The 27,386-nt window shown below is 42.0% G+C and overlaps 2 protein-coding genes across 2 annotated transcripts in view; both read left to right on the forward strand.

Moving 5' to 3' along the window:
- Positions 1 to 6,632, forward strand: part of LOC111239821 (nuclear factor 1 C-type-like) — a 29,238-nt gene extending 22,606 nt beyond the window's left edge. The window contains exons 5-11 of the mRNA XM_022769740.1: positions 2,018 to 2,092; positions 2,469 to 2,543; positions 3,649 to 3,793; positions 4,249 to 4,370; positions 4,855 to 4,968; positions 5,601 to 5,758; positions 6,429 to 6,632. Of these exons, the coding sequence (XP_022625461.1) occupies positions 2,018 to 2,092; positions 2,469 to 2,543; positions 3,649 to 3,793; positions 4,249 to 4,370; positions 4,855 to 4,968; positions 5,601 to 5,758; positions 6,429 to 6,632 (893 nt within the window). The remainder of the gene's footprint in view (positions 1 to 2,017; positions 2,093 to 2,468; positions 2,544 to 3,648; positions 3,794 to 4,248; positions 4,371 to 4,854; positions 4,969 to 5,600; positions 5,759 to 6,428) is intronic.
- A 16,777-nt stretch (positions 6,633 to 23,409) lies between these two features.
- Positions 23,410 to 27,386, forward strand: part of sass6 (SAS-6 centriolar assembly protein) — a 25,773-nt gene continuing 21,796 nt past the window's right edge. Inside the window, exons 1-6 of the mRNA XM_022769742.1 lie at positions 23,410 to 23,596; positions 24,606 to 24,666; positions 25,767 to 25,846; positions 26,126 to 26,230; positions 26,470 to 26,638; positions 27,086 to 27,163. Coding sequence (XP_022625463.1) covers positions 23,535 to 23,596; positions 24,606 to 24,666; positions 25,767 to 25,846; positions 26,126 to 26,230; positions 26,470 to 26,638; positions 27,086 to 27,163 — 555 coding nt within the window. The 5' untranslated portion in view covers positions 23,410 to 23,534. The remainder of the gene's footprint in view (positions 23,597 to 24,605; positions 24,667 to 25,766; positions 25,847 to 26,125; positions 26,231 to 26,469; positions 26,639 to 27,085; positions 27,164 to 27,386) is intronic.

Consider the following 27,386-nt stretch of genomic DNA (forward strand, 5'->3'; position numbering starts at 1 on the left):
CTCCTCCTCCTCCTCCTCCTCCTCCTCCTCCGATTCAGCTGACCTTGATCAAGATTGGATGCAGGATGCAACTTGCTAGAAAATCCGAGGGCGAAGGGCGAAGAGCTCGGTGTCCAGAACATTTTGTTTGTCTATTATTTTTCTCATTTTCTCATTATTATTTCACTACCGCCCTGTAGGTAGGAGGCTCTTCTTTCTGCGTCGGCACACGCTCCCTACACACTGTAGGAACTTCGCTTTTTTTTAATAATAGGTAACTATAAGACCATCATTACGCTGTGCATAACGAATGTATGGAGAAAAAAAAAGTGATTTAATTGTTGCTTCTTCCTGTCCTTATATTGTAATCACTGGTTGACGTGCAGCCAGAGGCCGTGGGTCGGACTCAAACCCGGCAACGTCACAAACTTTCAAGGTGTCAAAATGAAGGCGGAGTTTAAAGATAGGTGTTGTGAGCTCATTGGAAGTAAAGAAGCACCTCCACCTTTACACCTCCAGCCCACAGTCGTTTCAGAGGCATCACATAATGTTCTCTAGTTTCTCATGATACAGTTCTTCTTCTCTGGTTTTTCAGTTGTGCTGTCATTAACAAACAACATGTGAATGAAGTGAATCGACTCCTTGACCTGAAGGTAACACTGGAGACATTGTTGGACTGTGTGTCTTGCTCTATATCACTATTATGGGCTGGAAGTTATTTTTACCCCACATGCGTAGTTTGTGGATCCCAAAGACTTTTCCTTTATAAAACACAAACTGACAGTATTTACCATCCGACCGCCTCCCTGATTCTCTACAGGCAGAGCTACAGTCACTAACACGTCACCGGTTTCCTGCACAAGCAGAGAGAGAGTGTCCTGCGTTCTTTTCCACCGAGGTTCAAGATCATTTCTGCTGATCGAATGGGAAAACGACGGAGTGACCTCGACTCTGAAACCACCGAAGTCTTCTAGTCTTCAAAAGACCATTACTGCACATTGTGTGAACACGAGCTCTATCATCACTCTGTGTTTGTGTTTTCAGCGGTGGAAACCAGAAGACTTGATGCTCGTCTCATGACATCACGTTTCCTGCTGTTGGTTGCTAGTTAGACTTGATGTTCATACCGGTGACACTAGTTGCTGTTTGCGGTTTTTGTTCCTCGGCGCCGGCGTCTGTGCGTCCGTCGGTACGTCCGTCCCGTTCTCGTGAACGCGATATCTCAGTAACGCCTCGACCGAGCTTCTTCAAATGTGGCACAAGCATTCACTTTGACTCAAAGGTAAAGTGATTAGATTTTGGTGGACAAAGGTCAAAGGTCAAGGTCTCAGTGCTCTCATGTTCTTGTGACATTCTGTCTTTCTGTCTTTCTCTTTTTCTTTCTTTCTTTCTTTCATTCGTTCTTTCTTTCTTTTCAATAATTTAATTAATCTGATAACTGTCTTGTTAATAAAATTGTCCTAATTTATTGATTGTTGAAAGTGTTTTAATCAAATCTCTCTCCCCCTCTCCCTCTCTCTCTCCCTCTCTTTCTCCCTCTCTCTCCCCCTCCCTCTCTCTCTCTCTCTCTCTCTCTCTCTCTCTCTCTCTCTCTCTCTCTCTCTCTCTCTCTCTCTCTCTCTCTCTCTCTCTCTCTCTCTCTCTCTCTCTCTCTCTCTCTCTCTCTCTCTCTCTCTCTCTCTCTCTCTCTCTCTCTCTCTCTCTCTCTCTCTCTCTCTCTCTCTCTCTCTCTCTCTCTCTCTCTCTCTCTCTCTCTCTCTCTCTCTCTCTCTCTCTCTCTCTCTCTCTCTCTCTCTCTCTCTCTCTCTCTCTCTCTCTCTCTCTCTCTCTCTCTCTCTCTCTCTCTCTCTCTCTCTCTCTCTCTCTCTCTCTCTCTCTCTCTCTCTCTCTCTCTCTCTCTCTCTCTCTCTCTCTCTCTCTCTCTCTCTCTCTCTCTCTCTCTCTCTCCCTCTCTCCCTCTCCCTCTCTCTCTCTCCCTCCATCTCCCTCTCTCTCTCCCCCTCTCCCTCCCTCCCTCTCTCCCTCTCTCTCTCTCCAGAGGCAGACCAGAGCAGCAGTCCCAGTCGTACAGGAGTGGGTTCGGATCAGGAGGACAGTCGCACCACGACCATGGGTACAGTATAAGTCAATTTTCATTTTCTTAATGAGCTGTTAATTATCTTTGTTCTGATTGGTTTGTTCAGTAATTTGAACAAACACTATTACGACCTAATACACTAACTGGACCTCAGTGATGGCTGCCAGATTATTATGAACACATTTTATCCCAAAGCTCATATTGATCCTAGTGTCCTGAAGGAAAAGAGGGAAACACAGTGAAAGGAGTCATCAGTCAGTCATAGTGTCATACAGGGAAATACAGTGTAAACAAGTACAACTAAAAGCATGAGCACTGTATGTGCTGTACATCCACATCTCTCTCTCTCTCTCTCACACACACACACACACACACACACACACACTGTCTAACTGCTGTTGTGTTTACACAGATGGTCCTGAGTTCCAGGAGAGTTTTGTGACATCAGGAGTTTTCAGTGTCACTGAGCTGGTCCAGGTTTCAAGAAGTAAGCTCTTGTGCATCACATGACACGTCACACCTGATTTTTACATCACAAGTTACGTCCTAAATGTTTGAGGTCATAAAAAAAGCTCATCCATGGTAACAGTTAGTGCAGTGCATCTATAGAAACACTGATGGCATTGTGATTTATGTGAAATTAACTTTTTGTATAAACTAGTCAGGTGTGTATTTGTTTTGGTTGAATCTTTTCATCTGAATGTGATAATCTCAGGTAACACCTGTTGTCACCTGCTGTCTCTGAGGTGTCAAACAAACCTCTCCCTGCTGCTGTACAACCGTTGCTTCAGAGTATAAATGTGTTGTCAGGATAATGTACGGTGGCTGACGAGGGCAAAACACATTAAAAAACACAAATACAAAATACAAAACAAATACAAAAACAGAAACGAGCTGCAGATGAAAAAACGTGCTGCTGGAAACAAAAACATGAACAACAAACACGCTGCAAATACAGAAACGATGCAACAACAAAAACAAACAAACAACAAAAAACAACAACAGATGCAACAGACAATAAACGCTGCATATCCAGACGACACAATGGAAACGCTCCAGGCCTCTAGGGGGAGCTCTAAGTGGAACACATGGACTGTATATGAGCTAATGCTAACGCTTGCTACGTTGCTCTGTTGCTCATTTGTAATGTAAACTCTCGTTTGGTCAAAGGTCAAAGGTCCGGGTCGAAACTTAAACTTATGCTCAAGGTGCTCGACTTAGAGCTCCCCCTAGAGGCCTGGAGTGTGTCTGTTGTGTCGTCTGGATGTTGCTGTGATGTTCGTGTTTATGTTTTTGTTGTTGCATTGTTTCTGTATTTGCAGCGTATTTGCTGTTCGTGTTTATGTTTTTGTTTCCTGCAGCATTTGTTTTCTTCATTTTTTCCATTGTTGTGTTTTTGAATCTGCATCGTTTCTGACCAACATCATGTGTTGTTTCATATTTTACTGTAAATTTGCAGACAGATGGAAACACACGTTTTGAGAGGCTGATGTTCAGTTTTCAGTGTGTAGGTCATAACCAAAGTGTGTGTGTCATCCCCGTGTGTGTGTGTCTGTGTGTCTGTGTGTGTGTGTGTGTGTGTGTGTGTGTAGCTCCAGTCGTCACAGGAGTAGGACCTAGTTTCTCTGTGGGGGAGCTCCAGGGTCATCTGGCCTATGACCTCAACCAGTCTGTCAACCAGTCTGTCAACCAGCCAGTTAGCCTCAGACGATCACTGGCCAGCACCTCATCCAGCGGGTAACCACACACACACACACACACACACACACACACACACACACACACACACACAGGGCACAGAGGGTTAAAAACACTACTGAAAATGGGGCACTGACGTTATGGGATCCTCATCCACATCCAGTTTTTTATTGAACCCTGACCAGGGATTTGAGGTCCAGATATTTTGGCCTCTAATGCTTCAGTTTTGTTAAAAGTCGCCCAGCGTGTGATGTGACGCTGAAAAGATCCTTTAAAGTCAAATGTAGTAGGATAAACACTTTCATTTATGGATTTATTTATGGACAATTATCGCTGAATCATCTGTATTTACTTTTTCTTGTACTTCGACTAGATGCTGAAACACTTCCAGCCACTCACCCCCAACAACACTTCTCAAGACACTTTGGAAAACACTTAAAAAAAGAACTGAAATGTCCGAGCGTGTGTGAATGTGTCTGTATGTGTGTCTGCAGCAGTAAACGTCATAAGTCTGGCTCTATGGAGGAGGAGGCTGACAGTCCAGGAGGGGAGTATTACCACTCGCCTTCCTCCCCTGCCAGCAGCTCCAGGAACTGGACAGACGACATGGAAGGAGGTAACGGACTGGTGGTGTCCAGTGTCTGCACTGGGAGACATAACTGAATATGTAACTTTAAGATTGAAATCATTATCTGCCGGCTTTGTTTAACAGTGCTCAACACTTTAGATAAAGAACAGTGAGTTCATTGTTCGTTCTTTCGGTTTCACCCAGTGACTTATTGTGACTTGGAAGAAGAAATACTTCAACATTTTAAACATATGAAGACAAATTAAAATATTGGAGGTGCTAAAGCTGAAGAAAAGCTAAAGTCCAGGTTCTGGTCTGAGGCTCCAAGGTCCACTGTGGTAAACTGGTTTAAAAGGCCAATAATGCAGTGGCTGTAAAACAATATTTATAGCTACAGTTAAGTAGCTCTTTAAACCCACAAGTTCACAAACGAAAGGGTCCCTACGCTAATAAATGTGTGTGTGTGTGCGTGTGTGTGTGTGCGCGCGCGTGCGTGTGTGTGTGTGTGTGTGTGTGTGTGTGTGTGTGTCAGGTCTGTCTCCTCCAGTGAAGAAGGCAGAGATGGACAGTCCCTCTCCCCAGGAAGACTCACCAAGACTGGGCTCCTTCACTCAGCACCACCGGCCAGTCATAGCTGTTCACAGTGGTCAGTAGCATGCACACACACACACACACACACACACACACACACATGTATGTTGTGTGACGTCTTACACCTCAGCCTGCTGCTGTCCTCAGGTGATTTAACGCAGGTAAACACAGTAAACTAAACGTCACAGTAAGATACAGTTCATGCAGATCACTGACAGACCTGCACCCTGCTGTGTGTGTTTCTGCTCCTTATTTGTAACTCCGCCGTCACAAGCTGCAGGAAGTGAATGAACTGAAGGAGATGTTCTGTGCTGATTTTGGTCAGAGAGTTTAATTGAAATAAATTATCTACACTTTAAATAATCTGTTGTAGCAACACGTCTGCAGGAAATGTTTGAAATCATGTTGTTTTATATAATAACGGTTTCACAAAGTCATTATTATAGTAACTTCCTGATGGAAAATCAAACATACAGACATAAAAACTGAAATAAAGCTACAAATAAAACAAGAATACGGAATCATACAGGGTGTTAATGTGTTCACATTTAGATAAACATCTGCTTGTCTTGGTTCTTCTTGGTCGGGGAGTTTAGATGAAGCCTGACCGTTAAGACTCACACACACACACACACACACACATAATCTAATTTAATGTCTCTTCTCTCTCTCTTCGTCTCTGTCTAGGTCTGTCTCGGAGTACCCACCCCTCCTCCTCTCTTCATTTCCCATCATCCTCCTATTTCCCCCATGGAGCAATCCGCTATCCTCCTCACCTGGCCCAGGACCCCCTGAAAGATCTGGTCTCATTGGCCTGCGACCCTGCCAATCAAACCCCCAGCTCAGTGAGTACAACCAGTTCAAACATGAAGTCCAACATGGAAGTGCTAAAAGCTGCAGTTCCTCTAATGACCACTAGAGTCTGGCTCCAACAGCGAGTCAATCCCCATAGACTCCCATGTTAAAATGTCCAACTGTACAGCAGAAATAATCGTGTTTACAGCCTGGTACAAAAAACAACTGATTATATAACTCACCTGTTTACGTTTTATTTAGGCGTAAAGTTATGTATGTTATTTACTGAGGGCTCAGAAGTCTCAGCTCCTCACATGCCCCTCCTCTTTGACCATTTTTGGATTAGCCGGGAGGTTAGGAGGCGAAAGTCGGACACTGCCAAGACTGAGGAAACAGGGTTTCCACTGCTGCTGCTGTGGCTTCACTTTCCTTTAGATGGTGCAGGTTGGGATTTATAGAGGTGGTCTGATGGAGACCTAACAGCTCCCCCTTGTGGAGAATCTGAAGCCTGCTCAAAGTGAACAGCTGAGTTTGTTACGAGTCAGTTCATGAGATTCTGTATGAGTCTATAAGCAACCACTTAGTGTTAAAGTCAGTAGCACCTGTTCTCTTCCGCTCCCTGTGAGCTGCAGCTTCAGGTAGGAAACAGATACGGAGGATGTTTGGGATCCGACCAGCTGCAGAGTTAAAGGTAAATCTGGTTGTCTTTCTTTTTTCCAGCTCAACGGCAGCAACCAGATTAAAGTGCCCAGTCACTACATCTCCTCTCAGATGTTGGCACCACCTGGACCGGCACCCTCCCTGGCCCCTCCCCCATCCTCCCTCCCCAGGCCGACGCTGCCCGCAGAGTCGAAGGCCACCACCACCTCCTCTGACGGGGGAGCAAACTCCCCAACGTCACCCAGTAAGTGCTCAAAACACTAACCAACACATGACGTATATACATGACCTTCTGACGGGAGTTGGAATAGAAGATTTTATCGCTTATAGTCCGACATTTATTTATATCCAAGAACAGAAAACGTCGTATTAGTGTAAATAGTCCTGGGGGGTATTCCAGACTGACAGAACACACGTTATAAGACTGCTGACAGAGCTTTTGCAATTTCATACTCCTAAATATAAAACTATAAAGTGGCCATGAAAAGATCCAACACAACAATGAACGAGCGAGTGTTGTCTGCGTGTCGACCGGCCGACCTGTCAGCGGCACCCTGAGCATGTTCTGGTGACGTCTGCCCGACACAGAGCTGCTCTAAATAAAGTGTGAGATTTAATTATCGCAGCCACAAATTATTTTTTTTTAATTTACATCTAATGAATATTAAAGGGCCAGTGCCATGATGTTGTCATTTGTGTGTATTCAGCACATGATTTACTGAGGCGGCAGCTCGTTACACAGTCTGACTTCATTCAGAGCTCAGCTGGTACGACTGTGGGCTGGCGTCTGTGAGTTCACCAGGTTTACACCACAGTTAAACCTCACATGAAAAAGAAAGTCTAATTCCAATGATATTAAAATCTTTACTAATGGATGAGATGTCAAACAAACGTTATGGGAAATAAAAATAAAAAAAGAGACAGAATGAGATGTCTCCTGTTCCTCTGACCGAGTCAACCGAAACTCACGGTTTCAATCACATGAAAATGTCCCTGAGAGCTACATCATTACAAAACCACCATGTTTTTAGTTGTGACAAACTTTAGAAAATACAAAGAGACACAGAGAGCGAGAGAGAGAGAGAGAGAGAGAGAGAGAGAGAGAGAGAGAGAGAGAGGTCGACAGCTCAGAGGAGAGCAGGTGGAGGTGACGTAAACATCTCAGGTAAAATTCGCCTTGTCTGATCAAAAGACCATAAATTCCAGTTTAATTTAACGTCCTCCCTCTGTTGATTTGCTGTTAGAAAATAATATGTTCATTTTAACATATTATTGCAATGTTTCTTTTTAAGAATCATTTTATTATTTCATCATCGTTAGTTAAACATATTTCCTAGTTCAGATCTTTAGATATTTTTGGGGGGTTCACTCTTCAGACCCCTTCACTTTGTTCACATTGTGTTTTGTTGCAGCCTCATGATAATAAATCTACACTCAATATCCCATAATGACAAAACTGAATTTTAAAATTCTTTTACAAATTTATTAAAAAGGAAAAACTGAATTGACAGAAGTATTCAGACACTTTGTTGTGACACTTGAAATTTAGTTCAGGTTCCTCCATTTTTCTTGATCGTCTCTGAGATGTTTCTACACCTTGACTGGAGTCCACCTGTGGTAAACTCAGCTGATTGGACAGTGAAGAGACACACACCTGTCTATATCAGGTCTCACAGTTGACAATGAATATCGGAGCAGAAACCATGAGGTGAAGGAGCCGCCTGCAGAGCTCAGAGAGAACAGTGGCCTCCATCATTCTTAAGTTTAGAACAACCAGGACTCTTCTTAGAGCCGGACGCCAAACTGAGGAATCAGGGGACGAGGGTCTTGGTAAGAGAAGTGACCAAGAACCCGATGGTCTCTCTGGCTGAGCTGCAGAGATCCTGTGTGGAGATGGAAAAAAAACTGCTTAACCAATCGCTATCGAAAGCCCCGCCCCTTGAAAGTACCTGACACATGCATTGACCAGAAACTGAGTCCAGGATCCAAAACAGAAGGGACAGAAGCAGAACCTGTGGCAGTGGATACACATTTCATTGCAAAGTTCCTGTTGTACAAACGGGTAAAAACATCAGGATTTAATAATATTATCCGATTTGTGAATATAGTACTTGGCAAATTTGCCGGTTCCACAATCTGGAATACCTCTCAGGTCTTTTTGGTGTCATTTGGTTTAATAATCAAACAACCAGAGAGTGAGTGAAAAGATAAAGTGTTCAGTGTGAAGTCAGCTCGACCCCCACCAGTGTGAGATCAGACAGGGTAAATCCCTCAGTCGGGGAGGGGGGGGGGGTTATTGTTGTTCTCTGTTGTAGCTCCTTTGTGATATGGAAATATTTTTGTTAAAAGTGCCTCATGCAACTTTACAAGTGACATTTTGAGAGACATTAAGAGACTGATGTTGATAACACCAACACCCTCAGCTTACTCGGCCCCTGGGACCCCCCCTGCCAATCGCTCCTCCTTTGTTGGAGTCACCCCTCGAGACCCAGGTGGACTCTACCAAGCCCAGGTTAGTATGGTTTATTTGACATTGTCAAGTTCAGTTCAGAGCAGATCCAGCTGACCCTAAAAGACTCTGATTATTATTGGAGGGTTGAGAGCCGTCAGCTTCTGTTAACAAATCTGTTCCCACTCGTATATCTGCCACTTCCTAACAAAAGCCTTGGTTATTATACTGTATTTTAACATGGAAAAAATCAGTTAAAGACAAGAGTTGCATCTCAAATTTGAATATGATTTCGTCTCTTTGCGAGCTGCTCTTTCATCCCTGATTTCATCCTGCAGTCAGTAAACTGCTGACCCTCCGTGGTCCAAATACTCCGACATCTCTCAGGCAATAAAACATCGGTTGGCAGACAATGAGTGTTGTCGTCGATCGGCAGCTTCTGATGAAAACACTGTATCAGTCAGACAGCTGTGAGGTAGGTCAGCGTGTGAGCGAGGAGGAGGTTACAGGTGTGTGGGTGAGCTTACCGGAGGATCAACAGTAGGTACGTGGTGAAGGTAGAAACATATAGACAGTATGAGTTGATGAAAAGTAGAGCTGGACCTTCTGCGTTAAGTTTGGACCGTGTTTTTGCTGCTGCATTGCAGTTTCACTGCTCCAGAAACAGGACTGAGCCAGGAGTCCTCTCTCTCTCCCTCCCTCTCTATGTCTCTCTCTCTCTCTCTCCCTCTCTCTCTCCCTCTCTCTCTCTCTCTCTCTCTCTCTGTATTTCTAAAGTTTGTCACAACTAAATACTCGGTGAGATAAGTTCTCAGTATGTTATCAGGGATATTTTAATGTGATTGAAATCCAGTTTTGATTTCATTTATTTGGGTTTCGATCTATGAAATGTGTTTAAATTAAATAAATGTATAATAAATAAATAAAAAACTTGCATGTTGCAGATTTTCGGGAACGGGCCCCTGAATTAAAATACCACAAAGCAGCTTCATCATTGGTCAATTCAACCCAAAAAAACAAAATAAAAACAAAAGCAAAATGGAGTATCAGTGGTTGCAGGTTCATTGCACAACACATACAATCTCAGCTTCAGTGCAATGAATGTTTCAGTGCTGGTGACATGAATCCTGTACAACCATCACACTGGCATTGTGTGCTTTAGAATACTGTGGATGATTACAGCTGTGTCTCCAGATGTGTGGACTGTAACATGTCAGGGTCGACCAGAGTTTTCCACACCAGCCCATGCTGCGTTTTCACATTGGCTGGTCGTTCTGTTGCAGCTGCAGTGACTCAGTGACGTTTCAGTCTTACATTTCTGACACTCTCAGGATTTCACTGCAGCCTGTGTTTTGATCTCTAAAGCTATAAATCATCTGTCAGCGGACGTGTCTCACAGTGAGATGCAGGAGCAGCATTTATTTATGATTGATGACCAGAGATTTCACCAGCTTTCTCCTCACACTGTCAACTCTCCTCTGGGAACAGCCCACAGTTTATCTCTGGACTTAAAATATTATATAATATATTCAGACAGGGACACAGTTATTGTGCAGAGGCAAATGACTCGACTTCCTTTTGTAATTGATTGATAATTGCCTTGACGTGATGTGATTGATGGCCGCGTGAGTTATTAAAGTTTGGATTGAGGGTCGAACGTCACGAGAACAGGAATTATTTCTAAAAAGTCGACAGTGTGTAATGACGCAGAGGAGCTCGACAAACCCAACGACAACATCACCAACAATCAGGATTGTTAGAGAGGTCGCTGCAGGTGGCTGAGCGCAGGTGAGCTCTGTGATTCGACACCTGGGTGGAGGCAGGAGGACTGAGGAGAAGTTAACTCGAGGCACAACAACAGAGATTATCTTAAATAGACCCTTTACCTCTATTAATAACTTCGCATCATTTACACATGCTGCAGTAGAGATGTGGATTGTATATAAATATAAATACCTGAATAATATATCATGTATATCTATATCTTTGTAATTACTTTAGGCTCCATGTTTTCTTCTTCTTCTGTGTTTTATTTGAAGTGTTGATCCATCAGAAGATATACTTGTGGTTTTAAGAACCAAAAACCATCTCAGTGTAGTTTCACATCTCCTCTCTCAGGCTTCTCTCTGGAGCTCTAGTAACAACAGGTCAGTGAGCCAATCAGAAGAGAGGAGGCTCTGAGCCTCTCGTCTGATTGGCTGACTGTTTTCCAAGTGATCCAATAAAAATATAACAGATTTCAGGGAAAAACACTCAGAGAAACCAAATCCTGTAAAGGTTTGGATGGTGGGTCCAGGTGGGCGGGGCTTGGTGACTGCTTTGTTGTGACATCACAAAGTTCCAGAAGTCCTGACAGCTGGTTTTAAGGCTCAGTTTCTGAATACAGGCTGTGTGCATTTCTCTGTGGACTGAGGCTTTGATACTTTCACAGTATTAATATAGAAGCTAGAGCTGATCTATAATCACACTACACATGGACACAGACCTTTACACTATATGGGATCTTTAATCAGTTTTATATGTTTACATTTGCTTTGATGGTATTTTTAAAATGTGTGTTTAATGCTCTGATGTAGACGTGTGTTAATTACCAATGATGAAAGCTGAATGATCTGACTGATGTCACAGTAAATTTGAATTGTGTGTGTCTCTGTTTCAGTCCTGGTATCTGGGCAACTGAGCGAGCTGTGGAGGAAGGGTGCCTGTCACGGCAGCGCTGTCCTGGAGGAGAGGAAACAATGTTGTCCAGACGTTGGCAGAGGAAAAATATATTCAGCTTTGTAGAAGCATAACGTGTGGTCATACATATATATAAATATACAGTGAGGTGTATTTACATATGTGTATGTGCCCAGAAGAGGCAGCCTGGATGGAAGAAGTACGCTGCTCTCACTCAGCCATTTTGCAGCCCCAGAATGTACTACGCTCTATGACACTAAATGGTTCTCACGAATGGCCACTGATGGGAGTTGTTGCGCTCTTCAAGTGGAAGCAACGGATTGATGCAGATGTCTGGTCGGTCCAGATGAACTGGAGACCAGAACCAGGCCTCAACACACCAGATCCTGAGAAGCCTATAACCAACTGTGTCCCCAGGATGAGGCCTGTTTCCCTGGGATGGATGTCAGCCTTTACCCCTGCACCCTGGTTCTCTACACTAAGTCCAGTACCAGGCCTCTTCCCTGGGACAGACATAGACCTCATCCCCCCCTCAACACCCAGAATGCCCCCTCCGCTGCAGGTGCTGCTTATAATATATGCAAATAAGCCTCCCTTATTTTCTGAACCAACTAGAAAGAGAGATCCTGTTGTTAATATGTAAAGTTTCTTTGCACTTTTTGATATGTTATTGATACGTCTGAAGAAAATTAAGAGTTGAAATGACGCAGTTTTTTTCTCTCTTCCCACCAAAAGACAGAGGCTTTGTCTTTTTTATTGACAATCATCAGCCTGAAACCATTAAGTTGCTTTGCAAGGATCATGTTTTTAAGACTGATTGTGCTTTTTTTATCAGAAAACAATGAGTAATAGTGGAATATAAGAGCTATATTCATGCCTCCTCGAACACAACACACAATGCTACAGTTGGACACCAGTATAGAGTTACCAGTAAACACTGGGCCTGCAGAGTACAGAGGCCCAGTGTCTTTAGCAGAGAGCATCTTTTTACATGAATATCCTGCTGCTTCCTTCCCTTTTGAATGCTGATCATTTCGTCATGACAGTACTGATCCAAACGGCCCGAGGCTCGATGTTTGGAGGAGACGTGCACCTGCCAGAAGGAAGCGGCTCATTAGAGCTGAGAAAAGACAAAGACACGTTAAAACCAGGATCGTGTGGCAGCATGGCCGGCTGTAAACTGGCTCCTGAACGCAGTGTGTTTGAAACTGTAGCATCCTGTATGTGTGTGTGTGTGTGTGTGCGCGTGTGTGTGCGCACCTGTGTGTGTGTGTGTGCGTGTGTGTGTATGTGAATATGATTCCTGCATTTCCACACTCATCCCTGCTCTGTTTTGAGGAGATGTTGTGTTGATTTTGTTTGTGTCTCAGAGAACACAGTGACGGGTTTTGTACTTGTAGATTAGAGAGAGATACGAAGGCGTTTTACACTATGATTACGTTAAAATTCCTTTTTGAGAAAAGCGCAATGATGTTATCAAGCTGGAGGGCTGCGGTGTGTTTTTCTAAAAGTCGTTGATGCTTGTGACAACAGGTCATGTGCACACTGACTTGAACTGAGCACAAAATCCAGGTTACCTGTCCGGCTCTGGAACGACTGGTGGTCCAGAAGGTTCTGCGCTGTGCAGCTCAACCCCAACCCAACCTGAACAGCCTGTGCGGGAGGGATGGGGTTGGGTTGGTAGTTCAGGCTGGGGTGAGCTGGAGACAGATGGAGACAGGTTAGCCACACTGTTGCCAATGGCAACAAGCAAATCAAGCATTTAAAACTAGAGTTTATAGGTCATGAGCTTCATTTTTTGTGCCCAGTCTTGACACAATATTTGCATATTTTAATATTGCAGTATGTTCTGTTGTGGCTTCTCACAGCTTCATTTAATCAGGAATCGTCTGAAAGGCATTTAACAGCTTCAGGTTTTACATGCATTTTAACTTTGAATCGAATCCTCTTAAATATTTGATAAACAACATCTTACAACCACTAGCTCTTACAGAAGAAGTAACAAAGAGCGAGATGTGAGTTCAGTGGACAGAAACAACTCGGTCGTGCGTGTGCAGTTGTCAAAGATCTGAGCGCAGAAGCAGATTAAGAATAAAACCCAGAATCGAATTAGAAAATATATCACTGATATTTACATGTAAAATTCAGTGCAGACTCCAAACACATACGCCATCTCTTTGCAGATGAAATGCTGAACATGTATTCAGTGATATGTAGATTATTTTTAGGGACTGATATTTCACAAATGGTGCCATATTTTAATTTGTGAGGCTTTGCAACTGTCCAGCAGTGTGTTTAAGTTTGTGACCTGGGGATGTGTTTAGTTAAAGGACTGGTGTTTCTGTGTTGAGGTGTGATCAGATTGAATGCCAAGCAAATTTTTTGCCTCACGTTATTCATAATGAATTTGACCGCTGGAGTGTTTCTGCATCTGCGTTCCCATGGAAACAGTGGGATAATAGTCGACACATTATCCTTTTTTTTTTTTTTTTTCTTTTTGTTTTTAGTCGGCGGTGGTTCGTGTCTTGAAAGTTATCTCTGCGATCTCACAGCTGATAAAATGTTCTCAGACAGTGGAACCAGAGTTTAAATATAATATTAAGAAGCTCATGTACGTCCACCGCGGAAACATTTACAAAGCAGATATCTGGTCCCTGGTTCGACTCCCGACCCTTCGCTGCATGTCGTTCCCCTCCTCTCTGTCCCATTCCCTGTCACTCTCCACTGTCCTGTCGTAACTCCTAAATAATTACATCTGTGAGGTCACAAAAATACCTTTGAAGACGATGTAACCACTCGCAGGAGAAGACGATGGTGGTTTGACTACGTCTCTAGAGTCTGTGGTGAAGTCACTTAGAGGGCGACACAAACAGCCAGTAAACAGGCTGCACACACCCTGGTTAGCTCGTACCAGCCACGTGTGAAGTGTCTGTGTGTATTTGCAGCTCAGACTCACCAGGAACTCCAGTCTGATATTTTCCTCCAGTTTTTACTATTTTTTTTTTGTTTGTTTTTTTTATCTCTTTTTATTTGCGTTTATTAATTTTAGTGTCAAACTGTTTTTGTTTGTTTTTTTTGAAGGTGACACAGTTTCAACTCACACAGAGGCGTCTCCACGCCGCGCTGCCTGGAAGTGACGTCTTTTCGGCCGACTCTGCATGCAGCCAGACTGCATCTAAAATTGGCTTTGCGTTCAGTCTGAACACAGGCGTCTGTGTCTTTTCCTTTCCCAGGATTTGGGGTCAAAGTTGACGACAGTCAGTGCCTACAGGGTGTTCAGATTTTCTACTGAAGGTGCTGATATGAGCTGGGTTTAAGGTTTAAGGTTTAAGGTTTGGTTAAAGTTGGCTTAAAGCTGATGTATACTGCATGGTGCTGCCCTGGTCGCTGTGCTGACCTGAAGAATGCATGGCTCAAACTAATGATACCTCTCCCTCAATCCTGCTCTTCCTCCTACTCCTCCTCTTCCTCCCTCTGGACTCTGTACCACATCAGAGGGCAGTGGATGGAAGGGTTATCTATTTCTTTGGATTTTAATAATTGCCCTGTTGTTAAACTTCTATTTTGCACGATATATCATAAAACACATTATGTGCCTTGCCTTTAGTTAAAGAACAATAATACATTATGGAAAAGTGATCATACTTTTCATGGTACAGCTGGTAGCACTTAAAAAAAAACAACAACAAAAAAAGCTGCATGTGTGATTGCTTGACATTAACCAGTGTAGCAGGTAGACAGTTTTAGGTTAAACAGTGGCAACGAGATACTGAGACGCTCGCCTGAGTGTTTCTCAATGAAAACTTTCATGAGCTTCAGCAGAGGATGGGACGGCCCTTATCCTCTGCTTCCATTCAACTAAATACAGATAGCAATTTTTTCACAGTGTGGCATTTTGGGAAATACACGTCTGCCGTCATACTCAGAGTCACATGAGACGGACAATATCTCTTTCTACTGGAAACAGCGCGAACAGACGGGATTTAGCCGAGCTAAACACGTCCCAAGTTATCTCAACTCAACGTCCATTTACTACCTTTTATTTATGGCTCTCAACCACATCTCACGGGTTTCATCAGCTGACTGAGTCGGCTGCGGTGTCATCCAGTGATCCAAGTATGGGACTGTGGTCACATGATAACAGGTGGTCATGTACAAGGGGAGACCCTGCAGAGACAAACACCTGATATCAAGGTCTCTTCTTTATTTGATCAGGTTACAACTGAACCGTCTCCATGACAACCGAGAGAGCTCCGAAGAAGCTCGCGAATGAACATTGAGTTAAGATGATTTCGTTTCCGGGGTCGGTAATGAAGCGGACACTTCTGGGTAAAGCTGGAAGAGAACTGTAGTTCCCAAAATGTTGGACTGTTCCTTTAAGTGGTGATTTTTCAGTCACATGGGCAGGTGGTGATCACACTCATCGAGCTGATCTGGTTCAGTGGCTCTGCTGTTTAAAGCTCAAGTGTTGTCTGACAGGTGTGAGTGTGTGTGTGTGTGTGTGTGTGTGTGTGTGTGTGTGTGTGTGTGTGTGTGTGTGTGTGTGTGGACGTTGACATCACTCACGCAGTGTTGGAGGTAATGTGTGGACATCGGTGTGTTGTAAACGAAGTGTGAGTTGAGGGTTGTGGTTCGGAAACGGCACTTTACAAAAGCGAAAACACGAGTTGTGAGAGTGACGTCTGGCTGACGTCCCGTCCACACGTTCACAGTAACAAAACAAAAGCCATTTTCAGAGACTTTGCTCAGTTCTGACAGACACAGTATCAAACACATGCAAACACTTCAAAGTATTTATCGCAGGGGTTAGTGTGAATATTTTGTCAGGAGTTTAGCCACTAAATCCAGTCTGATGTTAAACATCTTCAGGTTTGGGCTTCAAGACTCTGCAGCTCTCTGATTGGCCCTTCGAACACCGTCCATTTGCCTGTATGATGATCATGTGACTGTCACATGACCATGGATGAGTTTGAGTTTTATATGGATGCATGCACTTAACACTATTCTTACTCACCTTGGCTTTTAGGTTATTTTGAATTATTTCTTGAGTTGTTAACATTATGTTGCTTGTAGGATTATAGTTTTAAACACAGCAGTGTGTATAAAAATATGTACAACGTGGACTCATAAAAGAGATGTATAGAATATTTGTTTGTCATGTTTGTGCTTTTTGTTTCGGCTCTCTCGGTGGCCAAGCCGCTGAATATGGGACCCATGAAATGGGTGGGCTGGTAGTAAAGTTTAACCATGTGAGGGGTGATGAATGACGAGCGAAAGAGGGAGAGAGACAAGTGGAAGTTAAATTAGAGTGAAGTGGAGCGCACACAAAGAGTGCATACCTCTGCCAAGGCTGCACAGTCCTCTAAATGTGTTATTTTAATGAGAGACAGTATTGAGAAAAGTCTGTGACTGGATCTGAATCACAGTGAGGTACTGATGTCGCGCTGATCAGCTGTTGTCAGCAGCATCTTTAAAAACCTAAATCCTGTCTTGTAATGCTGGAGCTGTGTATGAGAATGAGTGAATGAGTTACGACCAATTAAATGTTTTTCCTTCTGCAGCGTCATCCTCGCGGAAAAGGCCCCGAGATTTTTTTTGCAGATTCGCTGCAGTTTTGTGTGGATAGATCAGACGAAGTTTAGCTGCAACTGCACAAGTTCATGTCAAACAGGCCGTAGCTTAAAGAATCTGTGTGTGTAGGAAACGGCAGAAAGCTCGTCCAAATATCTCGTGGCAAACTGGAAATGGAATGAAATAGAGGAGAGATGTGTTTTACCAAAACATTTACAAGGCAGAATATCTGTTTAGATTTGTCTTTACACACAACATTCACGGTTCACGAGTTCTTACTGGAGCTTTTCTCTCCATCCCAACATTTTAGACACAATCCAAAGCAGGGATAATTAGATCCAGTCCAAACTGGCAGGTACATGGCGTCCTGTGATGACAGTACACACCATGTGATCGCAGCTGATGGAGAGTCTGCTTTGATCCCTCAGACATACTGACACACAGACCTGAGACCTGGCAGACTCAGGTCCAGACTCAGGTCAAGTGAAATCTTTTTATTCTTTTCTTTAAACACATTAGCTGCTCGAAAATTCAACATGGCCGCCATTTCTGGCAGTTGTCTGGTGTTCATCCACTATTTCCTCATTTGAATAATCCAGGTGTCAAATCAAACATTTTAACAATGAAGAAAGCAAATTTAGCATGCTATAAAAAATTAGATGAAAGTATATTTTAGCAAACATATTACAAAATAGCTTGCTAACTAGCCTAGAGCTAGCAAGTTAGCCTAGCGAGCTAATGTTAAGACAAGTTAACAAGTAGACTGTCGACTCTTACAGAACTTCTGGTACAATATTCATCATACATGGTTTGCAAATACATTGTGTTTTTATGCAGCAATTTCACATCTTCATATAAGAAATTGCACAAATAAAGCTCTGAACAAATTGTGGTTTTGACATCCTGATGGTCTAAAACACAGGATGAAATAGTGAAATCTGTCCCATGGGTGAAATTCTGTGGTAAAAATGTGTTTCCTATGGCAGAAATGGTGGCGATCTATCTTGAAATTTCAAGTGGCTGATGTGATTTTTCGTATTAATGGCCCTAGAGGGAGAAACATAACAATTTTTGGCGCTTGTATCCACATTTGAACGAGTCTTGCAGTTACCAGCTGCACTACACAGGAATGAAAGGGAGACACTGTCGGCCCACAGACACAGTCTCTCTAGTTTGATCGCTCCTGGGGTTGTGGACACAAAAACACCAAACATCAAAACATATTACTGCACAACCCAATACAACCAAAAACTAAATCCAAAAATCACCTCTGTTACGATAGTGTAGTATCTACTGTAGAGGTGATTACAGAAGAGTGTGGTGGTTGTTGTGTCTCCTCCAGCTGACGACCAACATTACTGTGCATATTGTACTTTTGGGAATCTTGTTACTGCATCATATTTTCTACCAGAGGCTCCGAGATAAAGAACTGATTTAGACTCTTCGCCTGCAGAGAGGACGTATGCACTATTTGAATGCAGATGGTCATATTCGTGATGTGTGGCTCCTGGCTGTCAGGAGAGGTTTGACTGTGTTGTGAAGCAGGTTTTTAAGCGTGAGTCCCCCTCGTTTTCTGTTTCTCTCTACTTCTTCCTCTCTGTCGCTAACTACAAGTCTGACTGTACAAGGAAAGCTAAAGAGCTTCCCCACATAACACCAGCCAGCTAGGTGGAAAGCTAATCCACTGTGGTGTCAACGTGTGTCGGCCATCTTGGCTCAGCTGAAGGTGTTTGAAGCTTTTTGCAGTGTGATGTCTCAAAATGTATTAAAGAGAGACACTTGATTGATTTAAATAAATATTAAACCCACTGAAACGAAGTTAAATACCACGTAGCGCTTGGTTACCATGGTTTCACTGTCACCGATCAGTGTGAGGATTTCTACTCGTGTCTAGAAGTCCGACTGAAGAATTAACAATAACTCAAACGTGTTCGGGATATTTGGAAATTCCCCATCTCAAGTCAAGAGGCAGGAATAATGTGTTCATCTCAAAAACTCAACCTGGAGGGAAAACTGTTCAGCCTCTCATGCAAACCTCATCACTTCCTCTGCTCCGATCAAATAAACCAGCAGGTCGTCGGCATGGAAACTGAAAAAACAACCAAAAATGATTTCAACAAGCAGTGCCTATCATTTTACTGCTAGTTTCATTTGAGTTCTTTTGTACGCTGTGCTTTGCTGTACATTTTGTATTCAAACACTACATGGTCGTGTGACGCACTTCAGCTTAGGGGTTGGTGCTCTGTGTTGAGTACAACGCCAGTCCCGGGCCCGTGCAGACGGGGCACGCGGGGCCTGAGGTGACAAGCCATAAAAACAACCCACAGAGCTGAAGAAGATCTAGAGGAAACACTGACAGGCTGTAAGAAAAGTTAAAGTTCATTTTAGGGTGAAAAAGCTGCAACAACAAAAATAAAAAAAAGTGGTTCTATCACTTTACGAAAAGGTACAGAAATTGTGAGTAGCTACCAAAGACAGAACAAGGAACAAATCTGCAACTTGGTGAACAGTTAATGAGACATTTTGACACGTCACAGTCGGGAAGGTGTAACGGATTAAACGAGTGACGGCTGAATCCCATTTAGCTGCTTCAGTTTCAGGGTCCTGGTCTCGTGCATCACTGTCACATCTTGAAGAATGGAGCCGTTGTTAATGTTTGTCTAGTTTTCCCGTCACGGCAAGTCGAAATATCTCTGTATCTGCTCGATGGGACATAACACATAACTGATCATTACATTATTATTACAGTCATATTAATTACTGTGGTAATTGTAGTAATATATTATGATGAATTGTTGCATCAAACTTGAAGTTTAACCTGAAACAACCCTGACCTTTAACAACTGTCAGTCACCGAGACATCTTCAGCTTCCCTCTGATAGTTTTACTCTTCGGAGATATGGATGTCGCTCTTATTACGGTCCCCTGATGCATCTTCCCACTTTCACCTTCATAGTGTCTTTTTGTGTCAGACAGTGTAAATGTTTGCAGTTGGCATGTTGAAGCATCAGACCACAAACATGCCTGAGGTTAACTGAGTTTAGTTTGGAGGAGAATACCTGGTGCTTAGTATCAGTCAGTTGTATTATATTCAGCGCACAACTACCTTAATGCTCAATTCCATATATTATATCATTAACTAGTAGTTAATGACCTACATAACTTGAGGGCCACAAAAAGTGTTTAGTTATTGATTGTGTTGTTTTACCTCATTAACTAATTTACAGTCTTTGGGAGTGTTCAGTTAACTATGCATTAACCAGCACCTCCTAATGTCATCCGTACTCGTTGGGAACTACTGAGGATTTTGTGTTCCCTCCAGTTTAGTGTTACAGCCACAGCTTTTAATCTGGAGCCGGAGCGTCTCGTGCAGTTGTCAGTATCCCCAGTGTTGATGAAGAAACCAGTGGATCCACTTGATGGTTCAAAACACTGAGGCGCAGGTTCTGAAGCTGCCAAACTGACATGATTGAAGTTTTGAAAATCAAAAATCCTGTTTACTGTCGAGGACGTACGTGTCGTAGGTCAGTTTCTGTAGAAGTACGTTGTCACCGATGTTTCACCACCTGTTGACTAAGACGTCTTTTATTCATCGGATTCGGTCTGACAGAACGTTCCCTCTGGGTTTCTTCTTCACTCTGTGGTTACAAACCAAGTGCTGTTCTGAACACTGTCTGCACTGTTAGCAGAGAAAAACCAAACGACTCTGTTAAGATGCATATCAGTCAGAATCAGGGCTGCTCCATGACTGTGATTGGATTCACGTTAGTGTTGTAATTAGTTCAAAATGTAACGAACAGTATTGAGCTGGTGGTGATTCCTGCTTGTTGATCTATAGCCGGATGCTGTGTGAGGAACAAAGGGACTGTCCCGTATCTGAACAGCTGAGTTTTGGGGAGATGTTTTCATAGAGGGCTCTTTTCTATAAACTATTAATGTGACTCAACACTCGACCCGACTGCTGCTGTTGCCTGAAAACCTTCTAACTCCAATTTGTCTTTCTTTTTGCTGTTTCTTACTTGAATTGCAACGAATTTATTTTTACTGGCCCTTCAAAAACCTTTCTGTAACTCAGCCTCGCAGCAGCTGGAAAACTTTTCTTAGTTACTGAAAATCAGATTTTGTAGAGTTTTCCTGTGACAGTGACGCCATATTGATTCTTCTCTGTATCTGTGGGTATGTTGCTTCTGCACACCGTTTACTCCATGTGCCGAAGACAGTTTGTAATGAACGAAAGAGTTGTTTCTCAGAGAACATTTTAATGCAGTCTCATATTTTAAGGATTTTTTTTTTTTCATAATTTTTCAGATATTATAGTAAAGGACTGCTTTGCTTGCTTCCAGATATATATCCCTTACATCAGAGAGAGCATAGGCATGAACAGCTTTCATCAGTTATTGCATGACTACAGTCCACTCAGACCACAGTCCTTTCCACAGTAAATGTGCATCAAGCCACTATGAGCTCCGCAAAAAAAAGTCATACATGATGGGGTCCTGGACAGCAGCGTCCCCTCTCATGAGTCTGTTATTTTTTATACTGGAACACCTCAAAGAAGACGACAAATAACTAACTAACTAACAAATAACTTTACCCAAACTTTACCTGACATACAATTTTAATTGACGCTTGAAAGTCAATGAGAAACATGCAATATTGCACAACCCTGTATCCCAGTAAAAGAAAATAATAGATGAGGTAGAGGCAGGTTGTGTTTTTTATGTTGGGTCTATTGCGTTCCAGGCTGGGACTGACGTTAACCTCGGCCTGAGACGTTCACCGTGGAAAGGGCTGCTGCTCTCGACTGGATGTAGTTTGTAGCAGCTTTAACAAGAGCTTTAAGTACTTTTTCCTTTGGATGTTTTTCAGCTGAAGAAAATGCTAATAGTCAACATTTATTTGCATGATGTAAACTGTTCTTATAAAAGAACATTTAGACAGGGACAGGAAATGATGACTGTGGTATAGTTATGTCTGAGGTCAAGTTAAAGGTTGGACTTTCTGTTCCTGTTTGAATGTATGATAGTTTGAGTGACAGCTTCCTGAACCAGTGTTTCTGATCTATTGTTGTTCATCTGCTGTGGGGGATATTAACATCTTTGATAATATGTCATTATAACCATATTTAGCCATTGCTATCAGCAAATGCTGATGAAGTCATTACTGGAAATGAGTATGTTTCTCTATGCAAAAATATACCATTAATAAACAAGCTATACCACAACTCAGCCCACAGATCTCCTGTTTGCTCATTTCATTAATATCTGCTCACATCGTGATGACGCACACTCTCACTGGGTGTTCAGACACACAACAGTCCTACATTAAAACAATGCAGGGGGCTGCCGTGGTGAGACATGAGATATGACCCAGAACGGCCAATCTAACACCAGGAACACACTGCACTGTGTGGCGTGGTGTGGCGTGTGCGTGGTGGCTGCCGTCACTGACCTGCTGTGGAGGTGCGCATGTGTGTGTTCACACTGTGTCTCTGCTGCTGCAGCTCTGTCTCTCTACATAGAGTTTACAGGTTACTGGAATGTTGGATTTTTTTCATTGTAAATTAATTTCAGATTTTTATTTTTATTTTTTATTTTTTTACAGAAAATGTCACTGAAATGTCAGTGTCTCCACGTGCAGCAGCTAAAATGGTTAGAAAAAGAATTTATTTTTTCATGCTGTTGTCAGATTCAGATTCAGCCTAGACATCAAGGTCGTAGGTTTACTTAAGGACATGTCCCTACTAATGTTTTGGGAGGACAGAATTGTCCATACCAATATATGAGTCAAACTCATTCACACTATGTTTGGAGTGAAGTCATATTAGTGCAGCAGATAATCTTGTATATGGAAGGTTATTGTGCATTTTATGACTAAAGCATGAAACTTTCCCCACTGCTTCTATAAACGTGAATAATAAATATGTGGAGCCCCCCCCCCTGCAAAATTGGTGCTCTAAGTAAAATTATGTCACATGGCCATAGCAGCAAATAAGCATCTTTATGCAATTTTGGTAAAGATATACATAATTATAACGACCCCTCAAGGTCACCAGAGGTCAGATACAAACTGCCTCCACGTCTGTAATCAAACCTTGCTGTATGTAGATTAAATGCTGAAATTTTCATGCTTTAGTCATAAAATGCACAGTTGTTTTTTTTGCCCATCTGCCCCACTGCTCTGTGAGCACGGGCGAATGAAAGTTACACATGTGGGTTCTCCTCCCAGCCACTAGGGGGCGGTACGGGCCGTTAAACGTCCGGAAGAGGAAGTTGATTCAGGAACCGTTTCCAGGGCGACTCAATTGGCGGCTGAAAAGCGCCAAATTAAAAATACCGAATGGACAGTAGCTAAAAACCTGCCGACCTGTTAGCGACTTATCTTCACGTTTAGTGCTTTTAACGTTAAACGGTTTACTAACGTATACGTTTACGGTGCCTCGGTTTGGCGGGAGTTTGTTAAACAACATGGAGGAACTCTTCAGCAAAGTGTTACAGGTGAACGTGAGGTGCAGGGACTGTGAGGAAAGGTAAGACCGCGGACGGTGACGTGAAGTTAGCTAACGTAAACAAATGACAGGTAGACGAGGACAGACAGCAACTAAGATTATCTTATTTACTGCGAGACAAAAGACTGAATATTTTTTTACATAATTACCTAGAAGTAACCGGTGGCCTAAATTAGTGTGCGTTAGAAACAATCATTACCAACCTTGTTTATTTAATAATAATAATAAAAATAATAAACTTATATATTAAATTTATAGAGCACTTCTTATACAAGTGATGTAGCTCAAACTGCTTTACATTAGAAAAATCAGATAGTACAAGAAAATAAGGGTGAATTGAAGGACAATGAAAATAGACGTTATTTATATTATTTATTATAATAAATATTATTATATTTAATACTTAATATGCTTTCTTTTTGTTATTCTGTTATGTTATTTTTCTACTTTATTCTATATTTATACTTGTTTTTTTCTTCTACCATGTTTTCTTATGCTGCAGTAACTAGTGAATTTCCCCCGGTGTGGGATTAATAACGGTTTATCTTATCTTATTTTATTTTAGACAATAGAAAGAAAGTAGATTATGAAATATGTAAATGAAAATGTTTAATGTTGTTTAAAAATGTTCACCAAGCATCTCTTATAACTCTTTAACTTTTCTTGTACATAAAATTATGTGTATTTAAAAGCCTGGCAGTAGAGGATCTGAAAGCTTGTGAAGGATTATAAAACGACAGAGAATCTGCAGTGTAGGCCAGTCCCAAACCAAACAAGTAAAATGATGTTAAAATCTATTGTAAAAGATACTGGGAACCAATGGAGTGAGGTTAAAACTGGGGTAAATAAAGCCTCTATAACCATTTGCATTTTCAACATTTTTTTTAGAAACCATGTTGCAACATATAATCCCATTAATCACGTTAGAATAATCATGGTCAGGGAAATGACATCATCTTTTTAACTATGTCTAAATATCATACAAACTGTCTGAAGCCACATTGTTGTGATTAACGGTTTCATTCTGCAGAAAAGCAAATATTCGCGTCACCATCGAACTTCAGTTGACAACAAGTCCAGTGCATAAAAGGGTGAGTAGGAGTTGGGGTTGGTTTTTGTTTGAATTTTGTCATTTCCAATTCATATTCTGCTTATCGATTACAGTTCTTATCAATTCGATATTGAAATGTTTAGATTACAAAAATATTTGTAATAACTGAACATTCACAAAGTAAGTAGTATTTACTATTTACTAGTTTTTACTAAATGCATACGATAAAAACGTTTCACAGACGTGTGCATTAAAAAAATCTTACATAATAGATCTGGAGCAGACGCACACACAGAGGGGCATGTGTTATGTTAATACAACCACAGTCACTCTGAATTCTCTCCTTCCACTTCTTCCTCTCCTCGCTTTCTTTTCTTCTTCTCTCACTCTTTCTTTTACCTCCTCCCTCCCTCCTTTCTCTCTCTCACAGTCCATCTGTCACACAGTTGTGAGGTTAGCCATTCATGCTGGCTTGTATTTAAACCAGTGACTATATGTAAAGATGGACGACGTGTCTCCACTTCCTTCCGCTGAACAAAAACAAAGCCAAAATATCCCTGACATGGGCTCCGCCCACCAGAGTCTGCGCAGTAGTGATCAGTTGGTGGAGCCGCGGTATCAAGTCAATTACAGCTGTCAATCATGACATGACATCCTTTTTTATAGCATCAAATAGCTCATTAAAACCAAACTTATCACATAAATGAACACAGACCATCTTTGACATACTTTGATTTGGTGATATTTGATGTCCCATCCACTAACAAGTGCAGCCCGCCACCAGGGGGCGATCAAGATGTTTTGGCTTCACTTTTTGGGAGTTTCATGTCATCTTCATATATCATATATCTTCATTGATCTAAACAAATCAGGACAGTGACGTAGTCATGTGGACAGGTCCTGGCAGATAGCTTTGTATGCAATTGCAGATATGTAGCCTTTCTACATAATAATAAAGGGTTTGCTTCTTAAGGAACTGATAAGCAGAACCTACAGGTACCCTGTGCTTGGCTTTTTGTATTAGGTTCCAATTTGGAACCGAGTTTATGTTCCCAACTCTCGTTGTAGTCTTGCATAAATAATCTAACTAAAGACAGACTTTCCTTCTGGTGACTAACCGGTTGTTTTTGTGTATTTTAGGATCTTCTAGTCAGACTAACAGATGATCTAGATCCATATTTTCTCTTCAACCTCTCAATATCGGAGGAAGATTTCCAAAGGTAAGTATCTGTAGAATTCGTCAGTCACATCTCAAGAAACAACCCACAGGTATCCCACGATAGAGAGATACTCAGCATCCAGACTGTACAAGGACATAAACCACGCAGCAGTGTGCTACTGTCCTTCTGGTAGTTAAAAAATATTTAATAATAAGTTGTATATAATATTTTTATTGTCATATCCTTTTTTGGCCTTTTCTCCCAGCCGTACTAAAATATTGTGAACAAGCTCTCTTTTCCTCTCACTGATGGTTTCTCTCTCTGTCCTTGTCTGAGCAGTTTGAAAGTCCAGCAGGGGCTGCTCATAGACTTTGCATCATTTCCTCAGAAGTTCATTGACCTGCTTAATCTGTGCTATTCTGAGCAAAAGTCCGACTTTCCAAGGTACGAAGAAATGCAAACCGCCACACGACATCACACCGTTCAACTCAATGACTTCAGCTTGACATTAAATATTGATTTGTATCAGTCCTAATTATTCCAAGTTTCAAATTCCTGGAGAGAACATGACATACATGTTACACCTTTATCACCTTAAGCAGTATTAGATATATATTAGAGACACTTTCCTAACAACGTCCTCCAATACAACAACAACGCACACTGATTATCTTTTCCCACAGGTTTCTCCTGCACCTGTCATGTCAGTCTCCAGTGCTGGAAGGCCCCGCCAACTTCAGTGTTGTAGAGACAAATGCGTTCAAACACCTGAATCACTTGTCTTTACGACTTGCTCAAGGGTCCGACAAAGACATTAAAGACTATCTGGCAGTGTGTCTCTCATCCCTGAAGGTTTGCTCATCCAGCATAATGCATCATCATCATCATCAAAATCATCATCAAAATCATACTGTCTGGCTTTTTGTGTGGAGTGTAGAATTATAAAACTCATTTGAATGGTAGATTTCATAAGAAAAGACTTGGATGTTTTTTCTCTGGTGTTTGTTGAGGTGGCTCAATTTCCACTGTTACTGTATTTTTTTTGTACATTTCAACCAGGTTAGTTAAAGCAGATCAATGAACTGATACTCATGTATTTATTGTTCTACTTTTTAGGTCACAGCAAAAAAAAAACAGATGAATAGCAGAGAAATTAAATCAGAAATTCAACCTTCATGTGGATATTTTAAGAAGCTTTGTAATATTATTATTATTTGTATATTATTATATTATGTTTTTCACACAACTGTTTCTTCCTTTAAGTGAAGTTTATACTGACACGTCACCCCATTCTTTCAGGTAGAGAAGCAGGCCCTGGAGGTGAAGCTTAAGAAGACTGAAGATGATCTCTCCAGGCAGCTGAGTTACGCTCAACAGGTGTGCTTTGCTTTGTCATTGGACGTGGTGTTTTCGAGCCCTGTTTTAAGCCCTTATGCCGGGTGTAGCATGGACACGGTCACGGCCAGGGCTGTGACTTTACCCAAGGACCTTAAACAACAAATCCAAACAGAGCTGAGATACAGGCCGGTGACAAATTAAAAGGAAAAAAAACAGAATAAATGGGAGTAGAAACATAACAAATGCAGATGCTTCCACACAG

Source organism: Seriola dumerili, unplaced genomic scaffold (assembly GCF_002260705.1).
Source record: "Seriola dumerili isolate Sdu_G_001 unplaced genomic scaffold, Sdu_1.0 BDQW01004537.1, whole genome shotgun sequence".
Classification (NCBI taxonomy): Eukaryota; Metazoa; Chordata; class Actinopteri; order Carangiformes; family Carangidae; genus Seriola; species Seriola dumerili.